We start from the raw sequence: 16,104 nt of genomic DNA, 5'->3' as shown, positions 1-16,104 counted from the left end.
CTTTTATAGATCTCCCTTTACCATGTTGAACAATGCAACATATAAATAATTTAATTTTTTAATTTGTTTAACTTTTTGTAGAATGGTGGATCCCCACCGTGATCCCAATGTAGGGAACAAACCTCAGACATCCCCTGTCATCAGTTCGGGCTTTGGTTCAGCTGATAATTTACCAGCTCCAATAGATGACACGTTGGCGTTTCCTATAGAGCAGGTAAGTGTAGTGCTGGTTTTAGTATTGCTATTCCAAGTGTATCATAGTAATTTTTTTTAATGTCGATCTGATGTAAATTGTATCTGCTGCAGTGTTTATGGATTACCTCAAGTTTCGGTTTCCATTTGATTACTACATTTTTATGTAAGCATTTACCGTATATACCGGCGTATAAGGCGACGGGGCGTATAAGACGACCCCCCAACTGTCACCTTATACGCCGGTATACAGTGGTGAAAAAAAAAAAAATTCATTACTCACCTCCCACGGCGTTCTGTCGCGCTCCGGCAGGCTGTCGCTCGCTCCGGCAGGCTGTCGCTCGCTCCTCGTCCCCGGCGCAGCATAGCTTTCTGAATGCGGGGCTTGAAATCCCCGCTTCCAGAAAGCTAATACACACGCCGGCAGCCATGACATCATTGAATGGCTGTGATTGGCTAAAGCGCACGTGGCTTCAGCCAATCACACTATTCAATGACATCATTGAATGGGTGTGATTGCTAACACGTGCGCCTTCAGCCAATCACAGCCATTCAATGCTGTCATGGCTGCCGGCGTGTGTATTAGCTTTCTGGAAGCGGGGATTTCAAGCCCCGCATTCAGAAAGCTATGCTGCGGCGGGGACGAGGAGCGAGCGACAGCCTGCCGGAGCGCGACAGAACGCCGTGGGAGGTGAGTAATAAATTTATTTTTTTTACACTTTTTTTTTTTTGTATTACCGGCGCATAAGACGACCCCCGACTGCAGAGCAGATTTTTCGGGGTTCAAAAGTCGTCTTATACGCCGGTATATACGGTAGTATGAGGTGTTTTAATCATGGTCTTTGTGTTTGTACCTTCTAGATGAGTTACCCTGTCATGCAAGGGAACGCTCGGCAAGAAGGTTTCAGTTCCCAAGATGTCCGTGTATCAGGTACGTTTACTGGCTCTAGAAATCGGTCTGGTAGCGTAAAGAAAAAGCGATCCTTAGTATTAAACTGTACAACTACTTATGTGGCTGTCTGCGCTACTACAACACCCAGCAGGGAGTATGGATAGTCCTGTAGCCACTTATTGGAAGCAAATGGGGATGCGGCCAGGGTGAATGGAGATGTGGATGCATGAGTGCGTGGTTCTCTCCATTTACCCCTGTGGGAGTTATGAAAACATGTTTCTATAAGGGGGTGCATTGCCTTAACGCCACAGAGCGTACTTATACGCCATAGCTGCAGGGTACTTAACACAACAGGACGTGAGCTTATGTCCTGTTGATGGCGCAGGTTCAAAAGTGATCCCACGCCATTGCGCAGCAGGAGCCACCTGTTAAAGACAGCTGGCCTCCCACTGCAACAGCAGGAGGTACACACGGACAGTGACCCCCGCTGTTAACATTCTTCATGCCAAGATCTATGTAAATTGTGGCATGTAAAGTGTTCGCAGAGGGAGGGCGCTTCCTCTGACGTCATCGGACCCCCGCGATGTAATCGTAAAGGGCCGACTGGTTGCCATGGCAACAAGACGCCAGATACTAGTGTCCTGGCTTGCCATTGCCTATGATATTACAAGTGATAAGCCATTGCAGAACAGAAGTCCTGCAATGCCTTATCTTAGCGATCATAGCTGCAACAGTACAATTCCCCTACAGGGATTTAGAGTGTAGAAAAGCAAAAGAAAAATAGTGTTTTAAAAAAATAAATAAAAAATAACACATAAAAACTTATTTTGCTCATTTTCCCGTTTGTAAAGAAAAACATTAAAAATATTAGAAAACCCCCACATATTTAGTATCATAGTGTCTATAATGACCTGTATGATAATTCTGAGCAGACTATTTATCCTGTGCAGCAAAAAACGTAAAATAAGCAGCAGCAAAATGCTTATTTTGTTCGTTTTACCTCCCGAAAAGCGCAATAAAAGTGATCAAAAAAGCCATATGTACCCTAAAATGGTACAAATAAAAGCTACAACTCGTGACACTAGAAACAAGCCTCCACAGAGCTCCGTCGATGTCAAAATAAAAATGTTATGGGACTTTGAATGCAGCAATGTAAAAAGAATTATAATTAAAAAAGGAGTTTTTATTGTGCAAAAGTGGAAAAACCTAAAAAAAGTAATATTTTTGGTATCGTCATAAACCTACTGACCCGCAGAGAAAATGTATTGTGTCATTAATGCTGTATGATTTCAAATAAGGGAGATGGAACTATACCTCCACAGCACCACCTATTGGAAGGTAGCAATACCTAAAATCAATGTTAGACTCTTTATACAAGCCTTGTAACAATGACCAGGAATTGAAAGCAAAGTCAAACTCCATGCACAGACAGCTGTTTCAGGGTTTTTGCCCTTCATCAGTGTTCAGTAGGAGTCTGACTATGCTAGAGAGAGGCCTATGATGTGGGTCAGAAACGCTATCTATTCTCCTTAAGGAGAGCACCTAGACAGTGAGTGAGGAGTCTTAAAAGGCCATTTACGCTCCTCAGGGTAAAATAATAAAAGATTTAGAATACATTATATGCACCCAAAAACAGTACCAATAAAAACTATAGCTCGCCACGTAAACAACAATCCCTTATACGGCTGTGTCGACAAAAAAAGGGAAAGTTTTGGCTTTTGAAAAGTGGAGATGAAAATTCCCAAAAAAACAATGTGTCCTTACGCCCAAAATGGGCCATGTCCTTAAGGGGTTGGGAATGCACCTTTTTAAGGCCACGATGTTGTTACTTTATAGTAGGAACGGTGGTTGGATTTGGCAACACCTCTTTAATTTTTTTTTACACAAAAGTGGAGTTCCCTAATACATTTTCCCTCAGAACACAATTCGGTTCTTCATTTCTCCCATTTTTTAAAACCATATTTGGTCTCATCACACTTAGATTTTGATCGTATTGTCACTAGACGTTACACCAGTACCTGCTCTCCTACTATTTTTCCTTGTCTCTACAGATTGCCTCGTTGGAGAACATGGCACTGGAGAAGAAGCCACATTTATTTTGACACTGGTGGAAATTCCCATTAATGATAGCTATGGCTATTCGTGTGACTCAAACATGGCAGAACGTCTTCCAGCTCCTGTGCTGATCAGCTCAGGCTCCTGTCAGGCGCTAACACAAAATCTGAATCCCAGGTGAGATGATGGGGATTTGGGACCAGGATGAAAGAATAAAACCCTCTCCTCTTCAGGTTTGACCCAGGATTGTTCTTTATCTCCTCCATATAGTACAGAGACTGTATCATGTAAGCCTTGTGTCGTTGGCCAGGAGGACAAAGACCTGATGTTGGACCAGACTTCAATACCTAAAAACACTAAATGTACTGATGAAGGCGATCACGCTTCTCCGCAGAAGCAGCACCATGCTTCCGAGGTAACAAAATACTTTATTTGGTATTAAAGTGACAGGACGGTCCTCCTCTTATTTTGTTGCATTGCAGTGGACATCCATGTGGGTAACCACCAGCATGCTGGACAGTGTATACCTGTTTCTGTGCTGATTCATTTCTTAGTATGTCTTTATACCTCTAGGATTGAAGCTCTCTATCTGAAATGCGGCTCTGAGAGACATGAAGACCTTCCGTCATACTGTTTTATATATTTGTACTCGCTTATAGAAGAGCATACAGCTAATTACGAAATTTTCCCAGTGGTAGCTGCTGTAAAAAAACGGCGTTCTCACAGGGTCGGATTCAGATGTAAAATATTGAAGCAGTTGCAACCCCACCGATCAGATATTGATCGCCAGTACTGAGGATAGACCATCAATTTTTAAAGCCTGGATAAACCTTTTATGGTCTACAAACACTGTGTCAATACTTCTGTCTTGAGGTACCTTAACAAGGGACAACTGTCCAAACGACTGTTGGTCCTGTGCTTTCACACAGTTGTTTAGTGACTGGAGGCAGAGTATGCTGGAGATCTCTTCCAGCCGCTGCCTCTATTCACTGCAAACTGGCAGCCCTACATTGAATGACTCCTGTTTAGGCCTCATTCACACAAGCGATTTTATGCTATTTAGCCACGATAAAGCGTCAGACGAGAATCGCGGCTACATGAAGCATTGGATTCCAATATATTCATTCACATGAGCCATTTTCAGGCACGTAAAAGAATCGCACTGTCAAAACGTGAAATCGGCGATTGTTTTTGGTCACCGATTTTTCACGCTGTGTCAAAAGATAGGTCCTGGCCTATCTTTTGACGAAAAACGCTGAGAGCTCCCATAGACTTCTATGGGAGCTGAAAAAAAGGGAGCAGGGAGGGAGTTTACCTGCATCCGGTGCTCAGAAAAGAAGACAGCTGCCACTATTTAAGCAATTGAAGTCATTCCAAGGATTTCTTCCGACCGATGGAATTCTGTGTTGCAGCGTTTTTTTCACGTGATAGGCCTGTGTGAATGGACGAAAAAAACGCTAATCAAACTCGGTACTCTCACAGTTTTATTTAGTTGATGTGATTTTCGGCCACGATGCGGCTGGCGTAAAAACGCATCGCCCGCGTGAATGAGGACTTGTACTGAGTGAGCTGAAACGAAGCGACTAGCGGGTATTGAGCGATTTCTTGCTCAGTGCCGTTTGACTGTATGTACTGTTTCAGGTGATTATTTGGGTGATAATCGCCTCTTGTTTACATGTTTTTCACTTACTGTTAATTGGAGGCATCCTGTCAGGCTGAACATGTTGTCCTAACCTAGCAGTTCTGAAGTTAAAGAACTTATAAAGCTCTAAAGTTTTTATTTTTGGTCTCAAATCTAACGCTTGTTTTTACTTTTCTTTTTTTGTAGCAAGTCGTTAATAATCTACAAGCAAAACTTACAGGTAAATATTTATGAAATACGAGGATCTCCTATTATTTCCCATGCACTTTTCCATTTCCCTGTTTTGAACCAGACTTAACTGTTTCACTAATGTATTAATTGTCAATAAATGACCCCCCCCCCCCCCCAAACTGCCTTTGTCCGCTCCTGATTACAGATGCATATTTTCCAGCTGTTGAAGTAGATGGGGATGCACCCGAGGTTTCGGCTACTGAGCCCAGAGAATCAGTTGGAGTTTCTCTAATTGGTGGCACTGCTGTAAGAGAGAGACCCTCTAACAGGCCAGCAGCAAAAACCTGTGGTACCGTGCCTGTGGAGATGCCTGGAATGTCAACGGCTGACTCCTCCACCAGAAACCTGCCTCTAGTATGTGCACACCCAGCAGCCACTTCTAAAATGCCATTAAAAAGGTAAGTTGTCCACCGCCCTTTCAGCATATCTACTGTTGAGATACTTGCACTGTCGACAAGTACTGCATTATCTTTTATACTTGCAGTATGGGAAACGGCACTGGCCATGATCATACAATCTCCCACAGTCCTAATATTAAGCAGATACAGATTTATTGTTCAGTACGTAGCCGTATTAATACAACCCTGTACAAAGCTGTACATTTACAGCGCGGGCAGGAAGTAATTCCCACACAGTAGTTACAGGTAAGGTGCAATGATAGCTATGGGACGGTACTACCCCAGGTAGGGTTTGACTATGATTTACTGCTGATGCGGTCATTTAACACCTTGCACACAGCTGTCAGTAGTGACTCCTAAAACCCCTTTTACACGGGTCGACTGTAAGACACTTCAGTGCCGACCGCCATCCCAGCGATAAACGTTCCTGTGCTTTCAAGCAGAAGCGATCATCACTCAGTGAATGGAGTTGGCGCAGGCCAGAGATCATTCCGGGCCGCCGCCTCCCTGCGCACTTAACAAGCCGTTTATATGAAACGATGCAGTGGCAGACCGATGATTTTAAGGTTTGCATGAAAGATCGAATCAGCAATTTTATCGCAGATTGTTCTTTCCCTGCATGCGTTCGGACTGCACAATTTGATGTAACAAGTGATTTGCACGATAATCGTGCCGTGTAAAAGAGGCTTGTAAATGGAATGAGGGAACTGCCTTTTGTTACTCCTCTGGTGCCCCCGCAGTTGTGGGTTGCTATATAGACCGGACCTGACAAGAGTTGCCATCATCAAGCCCATATTATTACACCCTGCCTTAGTAAGATGTTCTTGTTTTCTCAGACCCGGGAAAAAGCCATTGGGATTTTTATCTTTGGTTTGCAAAGAAAAGCAGTTGAAGAAGGCAAATGAAGAAAAGCAAAAGAAGAAAACACTACCAAGGCTGACCTCTAGAAAGATTTCCCCTACAGTCCAAGGTCGTCACAAAGAAAGTCCAGATTTGAACCTAGAAACTGCCAAGGACAATGAAGTGCCTTCATCATCGATCATGTATTCACTTGCAGAAGTCCAGAGTACTACTCCTGAAAAGGTCGAGGACCTCCCCTCCACGTCTAAGGTACATTTTAACCCTTTCCAATCCACTGTCTGACGTCTGAAGACATTCTGATTGAAGGCTGTACAGCTCCAATGTCAGAAGATGTCCGGCAGGGTATTCTTACTGTATATTACTGGCCGCTCTGTTGTCGGGGGCCTCTCTAGCATGTCCCATACCGCAGTACTGGCTCCAGCCAGCAGATGGTGCCATTGTATAATGGCAGAAAGAGAAAGCTTGCTAGGAAACCCTGAATCCAAAATTGGATTGCAAAGAGTTAATAAGTCATTGTTTTTTTCTACCTCTTTAATCCATTGGAATTCGTTTATTTCCTCCTTGTACCTCTCTACTACAATATTGTGAACTAACATAACTTGTTCTGACCATAAATGCCTGTACAGCACTCAGGAGTGGGTTATAAGAGGATTAATATGACTGCAGGGTGATGAGATAAATAAGAAAGAAAATTGCTGAAAAGACACATAAGTGTACATAAAAATGTAATCTGGCATCTGATAGTTGAGAAATTCCATTCACCGTGTATCACGCGGCTGTGAATCACATGCGTAATACATGATGAAAATTGAGTTGTGCGATTGAGCTCTTAGGATGGAGAAATAGATCCTGAACTTGGGCAACTTAAATTCACTTAGGCTAACTTCACATGGGCAAGTGCGATATTGGGCCGTGAATCACAACCCGCGGACATGAGGCGTTTCTATCTTAAAACCTCCTCGCATCACTTTGGGGAAGTAGGATCGCTGTATTTAAACCATTGTTTTCAATGGAGAAACATCGCACCGCGCCGCGTGCACCTAGCATGCGGTGTGATACTGCCACCAGCCCCATTGAAAGCAACATTGCTCATGTGTGTGTATGTCTCATTTAAAAGATTGGGGATCATATTCGTGCGAGATTTGTGCGTCTCGCAACGTACAAATCTCACATGATTTTCTCGGCCGTGTGAAAACAGCCTGCCTATTGATTTTTCCAACTACATCTGCTGAAAGTTTGTTCCAAGCATCTACTACTTCTGTTAAAGCTCAGACTGACCCTCTCTTCATCTTTCAGATTACTGATGACCAAGAACCAGACCTACAAGCACCATCCAAGTCACATGACCTTTCTACTGAAGAAGAAGCCGCTCCGGTGTCTGAATATTTTTTTAGTGATATCTTTATGGAGGTGGATGATTGATGGGATCTTACACCTAGCGGTTATTGGCACAGCTATGGTTTAGAGTATGGGAGCTGGCAGGCCTTTGTGCAGCAGGGAACACACATGCTCTATGTGGATTATGCATTCACAACAGACTTTTTGACTATATGTATAAATGCAGTGTACAGTCACAATAAAATATTTATTTAATGTTAATTTATTGGCTCACTTTGAGCTGAAGGTTGCTACACGTTGCTGTGCAATGCATTACTGGATGCTTTTTTCAGGTTCAACTACTTGGGCTAGCTGAACTGATATTATATAGCATTAGCATTAACTTACAGTATTCTTTTCTTGAACAGCCTACAGCTATTTTGTAGGAAATGGTACTTCAGGTTTGCAGACTTACCAGGATGCAATTTGCATTTGTTTGTTGACATAATGGTTCGTCAAAGCGAAAAATTCAAGTGCTTCATTGATATAACATCACGGTGCTTTTAAAGGGCCACTCCAGTAAAATAGTTTTTTTCATTCATTATGTAACCAGTCCCCCAATGTGTATATATAAGTCGGCTAGTATTACCTTATTTTGTTATTCCTTTCTATCTGAAATGGCTCATGTGATCTCATTGTGACCACCTGGGAGTAACTTGGCTTCACGTTCTCTCAATCAGTTATTATCTCAGTCACCAGAATTCCTGTATGGTAAAACTGCATGGACTGTACCTAAGAAGCTCTTTAAAGAGGGACAGAAACTCGTATCACAGTTACTGCGGATGGTTAGAGGTTCCTGTTCCACAGTTATAATAAAGATGATCACAGTTCATGCTCCTGACTGGATACTTATGGTCTTCAACTCACTTAGATGACTATAGAGGGTAACGATAATCTCACTGTCGCCCCAGCAGGCAGTGATGGTACTGGCTCTCGTTGGTCATGTGATGCTGTACTAATGCGTTATGGGATTGCTAGCAAAAAATAGATGAAGAGAAATCTAAAAATCAAGATGGTGTCTGATAAGAATCAAGACAGGAGGCTGCATTGCATGGAAGAGACAGAAATATACATAGAAGTCCAGAGTGTGGCAGGCAATTGGGTAGGAGTGCAGTGATGAAAAATGTTTTTTTGCTGGGGTGCCCCTTTAACACAGGGATCAAATTTTTTGACAGATCAGGCATGCTTTTAAAGTGGATTTGAACAGACCCATCAAAAGAAAACTTTATTGGTCTTAAAGGGGTTGTCTCGCGAAAGCAAGTGGGGTTAAGCACTTCTGTATGGCCATATTAATGCACTTTGTAATATACATCGTGCATTAAATATGAGCCATACAGAAGTTATTCACTTACCTGCTCCGTTGCTGGCGTCCCCGTTGCCATGGCTCCGTCTAACTTCGGTGTCTTCTTGCTTTTTTAGACGCGCTTGCGCAGATCTATCTTCTCCATTCGGCTCGTCTCGGCATCACCGGCATTTTGGCTCCGCCCCCTTGTACGCGTCATCGCGAAGCTCCGCCCCGTCACATGTGCCGATTCCAGCCTCTGATTGTCTGGAATCGGCACATGTGACGGGGGCGGAGCTTCGCTATGACGCGTACAAGGGGGCGGAGCCAAAATGCTGGTGATGCCGAGACGAGCCGAATGGAGAAGATAGATCTGCGCAAGCGCGTCTAAAAAAGCAAGAAGACACCGAAGTTAGACGGAGCCATGGCAACGGGGACGCCAGCAACGGAGCAGGTAAGTGAATAACTTCTGTATGGCTCATATTTAATGCACGATGTATATTACAAAGTGCATTAATATGGCCATACAGAAGTGTATAACCCCACTTGCTTTCGCGAGACAACCCCTTTAAGTGCATTAAAGCTTAAAAAAAATGTTCTGCAGTTCTACAATTCTCTTCTACCTCAGTACAAATTCCAAAATACTTCCCCCTTTTCCAGTGCTTGTGTATGCCAAATAAGGTTTTAGAGGGGTATTACGGCTTCAGTAACTTATTTTTTTGTACATTTAAAAGTTTTAGATCATTTTTCAATATACTTTTTGTATCAATATCTAATAGTTTCTGTCTGCAGTCATTGAGTAGAAACCTTCACTGCCTATCTATCCTGGTCATGTGACGGGGATGCCAGTGCACTGCTCTTTGAGAGACGGCTCTAATAACTACTGTAATTCTAACAATCAGCGCACCCGGGTGTCCTCACATGACCAGGGCAGATGGCTATCCACTGGAAGTAAGCCATGAATGACTGCAAGAAGGGGTCTTGAAAACTGTGAAGAATTGTAACAAAACAAGGCTCTGTTTACATCTGTATCGGGGCTTCCAGTGCAGATCCATTCCAAAATCCTGGATGAAATGGTGCAGCATGCTGTACTATATCGTCCGAGAAAATGCCAGAAGGCATAATAGAAGCTGGAGGGTCCACATTTTTGTCAGTGGGGTCCATACAGTTTCATTAAGTTTCATCATAGGACGAATCAGTTCCCGGCCAGGATCAGCTTTCCTGCCTCCATGATGGGACAGGAAATAGAATCCACAACCACAATTGTGAACTGAGCCTAAGTTTTTATTAGAACTAGGATAAGCTTTATGTACAGAACTTCTAGTCCCCCCCCCCCCCCTTTTAAGAAAAGGAATGGAGTTGGATTGTTTTTTCTCTCCTCTTGCAGCGAAAATCTTTCCCAAGACTTGGGCGCTATAGCTCTATTGTGTGTATCGAGTCAAGATTTGCTGCTCACTGACATGCATGGAGTGAATGGTTTCTCCAGGTTTTAGTGTCACTTTTGGCAGATTTAATTACTCTTTAATTGCTTAGTATAGGTGACTTGTCTTCCAAGTCTAGAGAATTGGCAAAACCTACTTTGTTCATCTGCAGATAAAAGCCAAAGACTTGAACATAGCATGACCCTCCACTGCAGGACCTCTGCAGGTTTCTTAAGTATTTTTCTTATTTAATTTCTAGTTTTGGGTTCCTTTAACAACCAGGGTTGATTTTTACTACAATTGGATGAAGATCTCACAGGTCATACTGTCTTTCTTTTTTAATATCTTACATGCATAAGCTAACTAGTAAGGCTAAAACATGCTGCAAAATACTGAGTCTGCAATGATATACGCTGATATCATGCCTGCTTCTGCCTATTTTGACCCATGAATACGCTGCGTATTCATGGGCCGAAATACGGATATGGCTGTGTGAATGCACACTTAGGGCTCGTCCTCACGGGTGTATGCATACAATGCTGCGTGTCTCTGGCAGTGTTGTACGCATTACAGCCTATATGCTCTACCGGCAGAGACTGCGTACAGGCTGCATTTTGCACTGCACATGCCTCGGAATCTGACGTCACGGACATGTGCAGTGTGATTTATTTTATTTTTTTTTTTTCTTCAAATTCCTCGCTCTGTTCAGAGCGGGATGCATGCGTATGGACAGCATTTCATACACAGCCCGTTCAAGTAGAGCATGGTGCGATTTATTTCTACTGTGTATCAATCCGCAGTGTCCACACATAGGTATGAATGAAAGTCCATTGACTTTCATTGCCTCCATTCCCCGCATATTATGCACAGGAAATATGCATGCATAATATGCAGTGACAATACTGAGAATGAGCCCTTAAAGTGTTACACTTTAAGGGCTCATTCTCAGTATTGTCACTGCATATTACGCACGCATAAACTTTTAGAAAAGTTCTGACTTGTCAGGAGTGGTGATCAATGCTGGCACTCCCACTGATCACTAAAACAAAGGAGTAGAAGTGTTCATCTGAGCTCTGTGGCTAACCAGTACTTTTCAGCTCTGCTTGGAGTGGTGTACAGGCAAATGATACAATTTTGTAATAGACATGTATTTAAAATTCTGCTCCCATCCCTCTCGGAGTTCTGCTCCTCGGTAATCTACTATTCACCTGTTGGATACCAGATCAGTGTGAGCTGAACACCAGACGTCACATGACATGTTTGGTGGGTCACATGACTGACAGCCATTAATATAGACGTCACATGACTGACAGCCATTACTATGGACCGACCAGTCCATGGACTATACCATTCTACTGTACAGATAGGGGCCACTGTGCTGGTATAAGAAAGGGATGGGAGCAGAATTCTAAATGCATGTATATTAGAAAGTTGTAGGATTTCCTATTCTGTAACTAAATAACTATAAAAAGCAGTCGAAAGCGGTAACTGCCTTTTAATAAGCGGTAGTGCTGTCAGAAGATGTGCCAAATTTGTTGAGATGTATGCCTCTCATTATATTAAGAATAATCTTTATATGTCCCCAATATATTCTGTTACACTTATACGTCAGAGGGAACATGGACAAAATAAGAACTAACATGCATAATGAAGCCAACAGACAGTTTGAACCATGAATTGCCTTATTAGGGACGTCTTGGGCTGCTATGTGCCTAAGGCTAATTTCCCACGGGTGACTGAGATATCAGGCCGTGAAACTCTGCTCAATGTTGCACTCGCCAACATGTGATGCCCTCGAGAATGCGAGGCAGTGCGAGAAAACATCGATCATGTATATGACTCCAATCAAAAAAAATGGGGTTCATATTTATACGTCTCGCAATGCACAAATCTCGCACTAGTTTCTCGGCCATGTGAAACCGGTTTAAATTGTATGTTCTTGGCAGAAAACGTCTCTTGGTCCAAAATTTATGACTTTTTGAAACAAGAATTCTGTACACAACAAACTTAAAGTAACCCTTCGGGCCTGGACAAACAAAGATGGCCACACCGCTTCTCTGATTACATGATGCAGACTGTATTAGTGCGCATTGGTAGTCTAAGACACTATATGCTGCTCTGACGGGCCAGCACTAGTCATGTGGGCAGCGCTGGTTAATCAAAGCAAGTGTAGAGTCTTAGGCCTCATGTCCACGGGGAAAATCAGGCCCGCTACGGATTCTCCATAGAGAATCCGTAGCGGGTCCCTCCTGCCCCGCGGACATGAGGCATAAAAATAAGAATAAACTCACCTCTCACCTGCTCCGGATCTTCCGTTCGCCGCGGCTTCATCTTCTCTCCGTCGCGGCCGGATCTTCTTTCTTCGGCTCGGCGGATGCGCTGGGCACATCGGTTACGTGCCCCGCGCATGTGCCGGCCCGAAGAAAAAAGATCCGGCTGCGATGGAGAGAAGATGAAGCCGCGGCGAACGGAAGATCCGGAGCAGGTGAGTAAATTCCGATTTTGGTCTCCCACGGATCCGGACGGCTTCCATAGGCCTCAATAGAAGCCCGCGGGAGACCCGCACGAAAATGGAGCATGGTCCAGATTTTTTGATGCTCCATTTTTAAAAAAAAATCACTTTTATTGACCATCCATGGGTATTTATCTACCCGCGGGTGGTCAATGCATCCCTATGGGATGCGGATCCGCGGGCAGGAGAAGAGTTAAAATCCGCTGCGGATTTTAATTCTTCTTTTGCCCATGGACATGAGGCCTTAGACTATTGATGCATACTGTTAATCAGGTAGCAAGAGAAGCGGTGTGGCCATCTTTATTTGTCCAGGCCCAGATGGTCGCTTTTATAATCTACAGACCACTCTGCAATCGCACCCAAAGAGGCACAACATTTGGCCAAGCACTTCTGCCCCCTATGTTTTCTTGTGTGAACTAGCTCTCAAATGAATTTTCCTATCTTGTATCACTAAAATATATATTATTATACCTTCACTTTCTAATCAATGGTGGTCTCGCTGCGGGGTGGTGCATTACCCCCTCATTCTTGGGACCATGGGGCATGCAGCAGTCCTACCCCACCAATTGTCATAGCTATGCTCAGCTAGGGTATAAAGACACTTTTTTTCCTTAGTAGATGAAATGCTGATTAGTCTGCTAACTGAATATATACTGCATTAATGTATTGGGGCTCCATATCTAACTGCACCGCTTACAGAATGTTTTAGGAGATTAGAGTGGGTAACTTTATAACAAACTAAACCTTCTAATGAGCTACAATGTTAGAAAGTAAGATGACGTCCATCATAAGTTTATTACAAAATAACCATCTCCCCTTCATTTTTTTTTTTACCTTGGCCCATTTATGTCCAAAAAAATGTTATTTTGAAACCCAAATCATGTTTTATTTGGAAATTTGTAATTATGTATAAAATGTAAAATAATGTAAAAATAAATTCTAGTGATTTTCTTAATCAGATTTTTCTGTTTATTATAATTACAGCAATTGTACGGTTTCTCATAAATGCCTTAGGCCTCATGCCCACGGCTCTGTCTGACTCCACCAGCGGAATATCACAGTAGAGTCCAACATGGCGCCCCCCCAAAGACCCCATACTCACCTCTCCGGATCCACCGTGTGAGTCCCATCTGGCGAGCCGGTGCGTATGCGCAGTACAGCGTATGACGCGCCGCCAGTGGGCGATGACGCGTAATCACGCAATACTTTCGCAGTGCTCACAGCGCAAGTATCGCGTGACGGATGGCTTCCATTGACTACAATAGAAGCCAGACGCGCGTTTTGCTACGGCAATTAGAGCATGCTGCAATTTCTTTCATGCTGTGGAATTCCGCAGTGTGAACATTGAAATGCAGAAATCTATTAGGTTCAATACAACCTAATAGCTGTGGGATAACGCCGTGGATTCACGCGGCAGAAATCCATCCATGAGCATTCGCCTTTAAAGATCTGTTCTTCTGTGGTGAGGTGGTGGCAATTTCATAACTTCATCACACACCTTCCATTCACAGACAACTGTTTTAGGCCCGTACAGAGGCACATAATGAGTCCTTATGGCTCTACTACGGGACCATAAGCACTTTGTATGCCTCAGTGCAACTCTGTATTATATCAAGAGTCTTCCCTTGAAGAAATGCTGATGGCTAACTGCAGCCAATAATAGTAGGAGCGCACTACATAAACGGAAGGGAAGGCTTTCATAAAAGAACTTTGTATGCAGATGATGCGATTCATTACCCTCTGTATATCTCATGAAACACTTTATTCAGGTTTTTGTTCGAGACGATCTGCTGTAGTGTATTTGCAGACTATTTTAGATCTCATGCACGCGAGCGCATCAACCGGTATTTATGCGATCACTTGTGTTTTGTCGATATACAGGGATATAGTACCAATAAACATGATCCTTTGGAAAAATGTAAAATTTTACCCCTAAGAGACAAATGATCTCTTATTAGGTTCTGTTCTCTCTATAGAGTGCTCGTTCTCTCTATATAGTGCTCAACGCGTTTCCTTGCTTACGCGATTCATCAGGAGCATTGTCGCTGAGCATTTAGAACCAGATGACACGGCCAGGATCAGCAACTCTCATAAATAGAGAGTCAAAACACAAGTGATCGCATAAATACCGGTTGATGCGCTCGCGTGCATGAGATCTAAAATAGTCTGCAAATACACTACAGCAGATCGTCTCGAACAAAAACCTGAATAAAGTGTTTCATGAGATATACAGAGGGTGATGAATCGCATCATCTGCATACAAAGTTCTTTTATGAAAGCCTTCTCTTTTGTTTAGGATTTTAGAATATAATACTGAATTAAAAGTTAGGTTTTATAAGACAATAAATAAAACTAGGATTACAGTCTGTGACAAAAGTTTAGGTGTACACTGATCCTCTGCAGCGGTGATTTTTTTCATTAAGTTTAAAGCAATCATCCAGTTTTCGGATAAAATTCTCTTCTGGGACAGAATGTGGAGGAGGGTAAATTACCTGCTATAAAGAAGATGAAATTAATCTGCCCGAAATAATAGACCAAGACATAGAGCTCTTAATGAGGAGTGTTATATGGGGCTCTATGATTTCTATGTATGCTTCTGGCTAGCAGATGCATATCCTGGACAATTATATGGTAGTTTGTAGCTGGATGTCAATGAGCTTGACAGCCTCTTGTAAGCTGCCACTAGTTTGTGTTCAGCTTCTGGCTGGTAGTTGATTCTGAACATATCCACTAATATATCATATATAGGGAATTCTTCCAAATATTTCACAGCACCTGTTGGCCTTCACTGCTGCCCAGACAACTTTGGTTTCTTGTATTTGCAGCACCTTCACAGCCTTTTGCCAACTTATGCAACCAACCCATCCTGCTGCTACCCCTATTGTGTCTATTGTTGTCCCAGATACCCCTATTATTAGCTGCTGTATTGAACAGTGCTCCCAAATACTTGATAATACTCTACTTGATAAAGTTGCATTAACTAGAATTGCTCCCCAAAAAGTGTTAGACAGCACCCCTAAAAACAATAGTGCTAAACAGTGCCCTTATTGTGCACCAAATAGTAAAAGTACTATCATTAGTGCCCTACACCTCTGTACTTTAATAGTTCTGATCAGTGCCCCAAAACAGTAATAATGCCCACCATTGTATTCACTACAAAGTAATCCTGCCCACTTTGTGGCCTCTATAGACAGTTATAATTTATCCTTGACAGTAATAATGCCCCCTTTCTGTCCCAGCA

The 16,104-nt window shown here is 42.9% G+C and overlaps 1 protein-coding gene across 2 annotated transcripts in view; it reads left to right on the top strand.

The window, feature by feature from the left end:
* The window catches only part of BDP1 (B double prime 1, subunit of RNA polymerase III transcription initiation factor IIIB), a 73,396-nt gene extending 65,526 nt beyond the window's left edge, over positions 1-7,870 (top strand). For both annotated transcript variants that reach the window (XM_066602925.1, XM_066602924.1), the window contains 8 exons: positions 82-214; positions 1,054-1,123; positions 3,136-3,316; positions 3,410-3,554; positions 4,968-5,001; positions 5,173-5,410; positions 6,247-6,520; positions 7,568-7,870. In XM_066602925.1, coding sequence (XP_066459022.1) covers positions 82-214; positions 1,054-1,123; positions 3,136-3,316; positions 3,410-3,554; positions 4,968-5,001; positions 5,173-5,410; positions 6,247-6,520; positions 7,568-7,693 — 1,201 coding nt within the window. In that variant the 3' untranslated portion in view covers positions 7,694-7,870. The remainder of the gene's footprint in view (positions 1-81; positions 215-1,053; positions 1,124-3,135; positions 3,317-3,409; positions 3,555-4,967; positions 5,002-5,172; positions 5,411-6,246; positions 6,521-7,567) is intronic.
* Positions 7,871-16,104: the final 8,234 nt, after the last annotated feature.

Source organism: Eleutherodactylus coqui, chromosome 5, assembly GCF_035609145.1.
Source record: "Eleutherodactylus coqui strain aEleCoq1 chromosome 5, aEleCoq1.hap1, whole genome shotgun sequence".
Lineage (NCBI taxonomy): Eukaryota > Metazoa > Chordata > Amphibia > Anura > Eleutherodactylidae > Eleutherodactylus > Eleutherodactylus coqui.
This window is presented reverse-complemented; position numbering and strand designations above follow the sequence as displayed.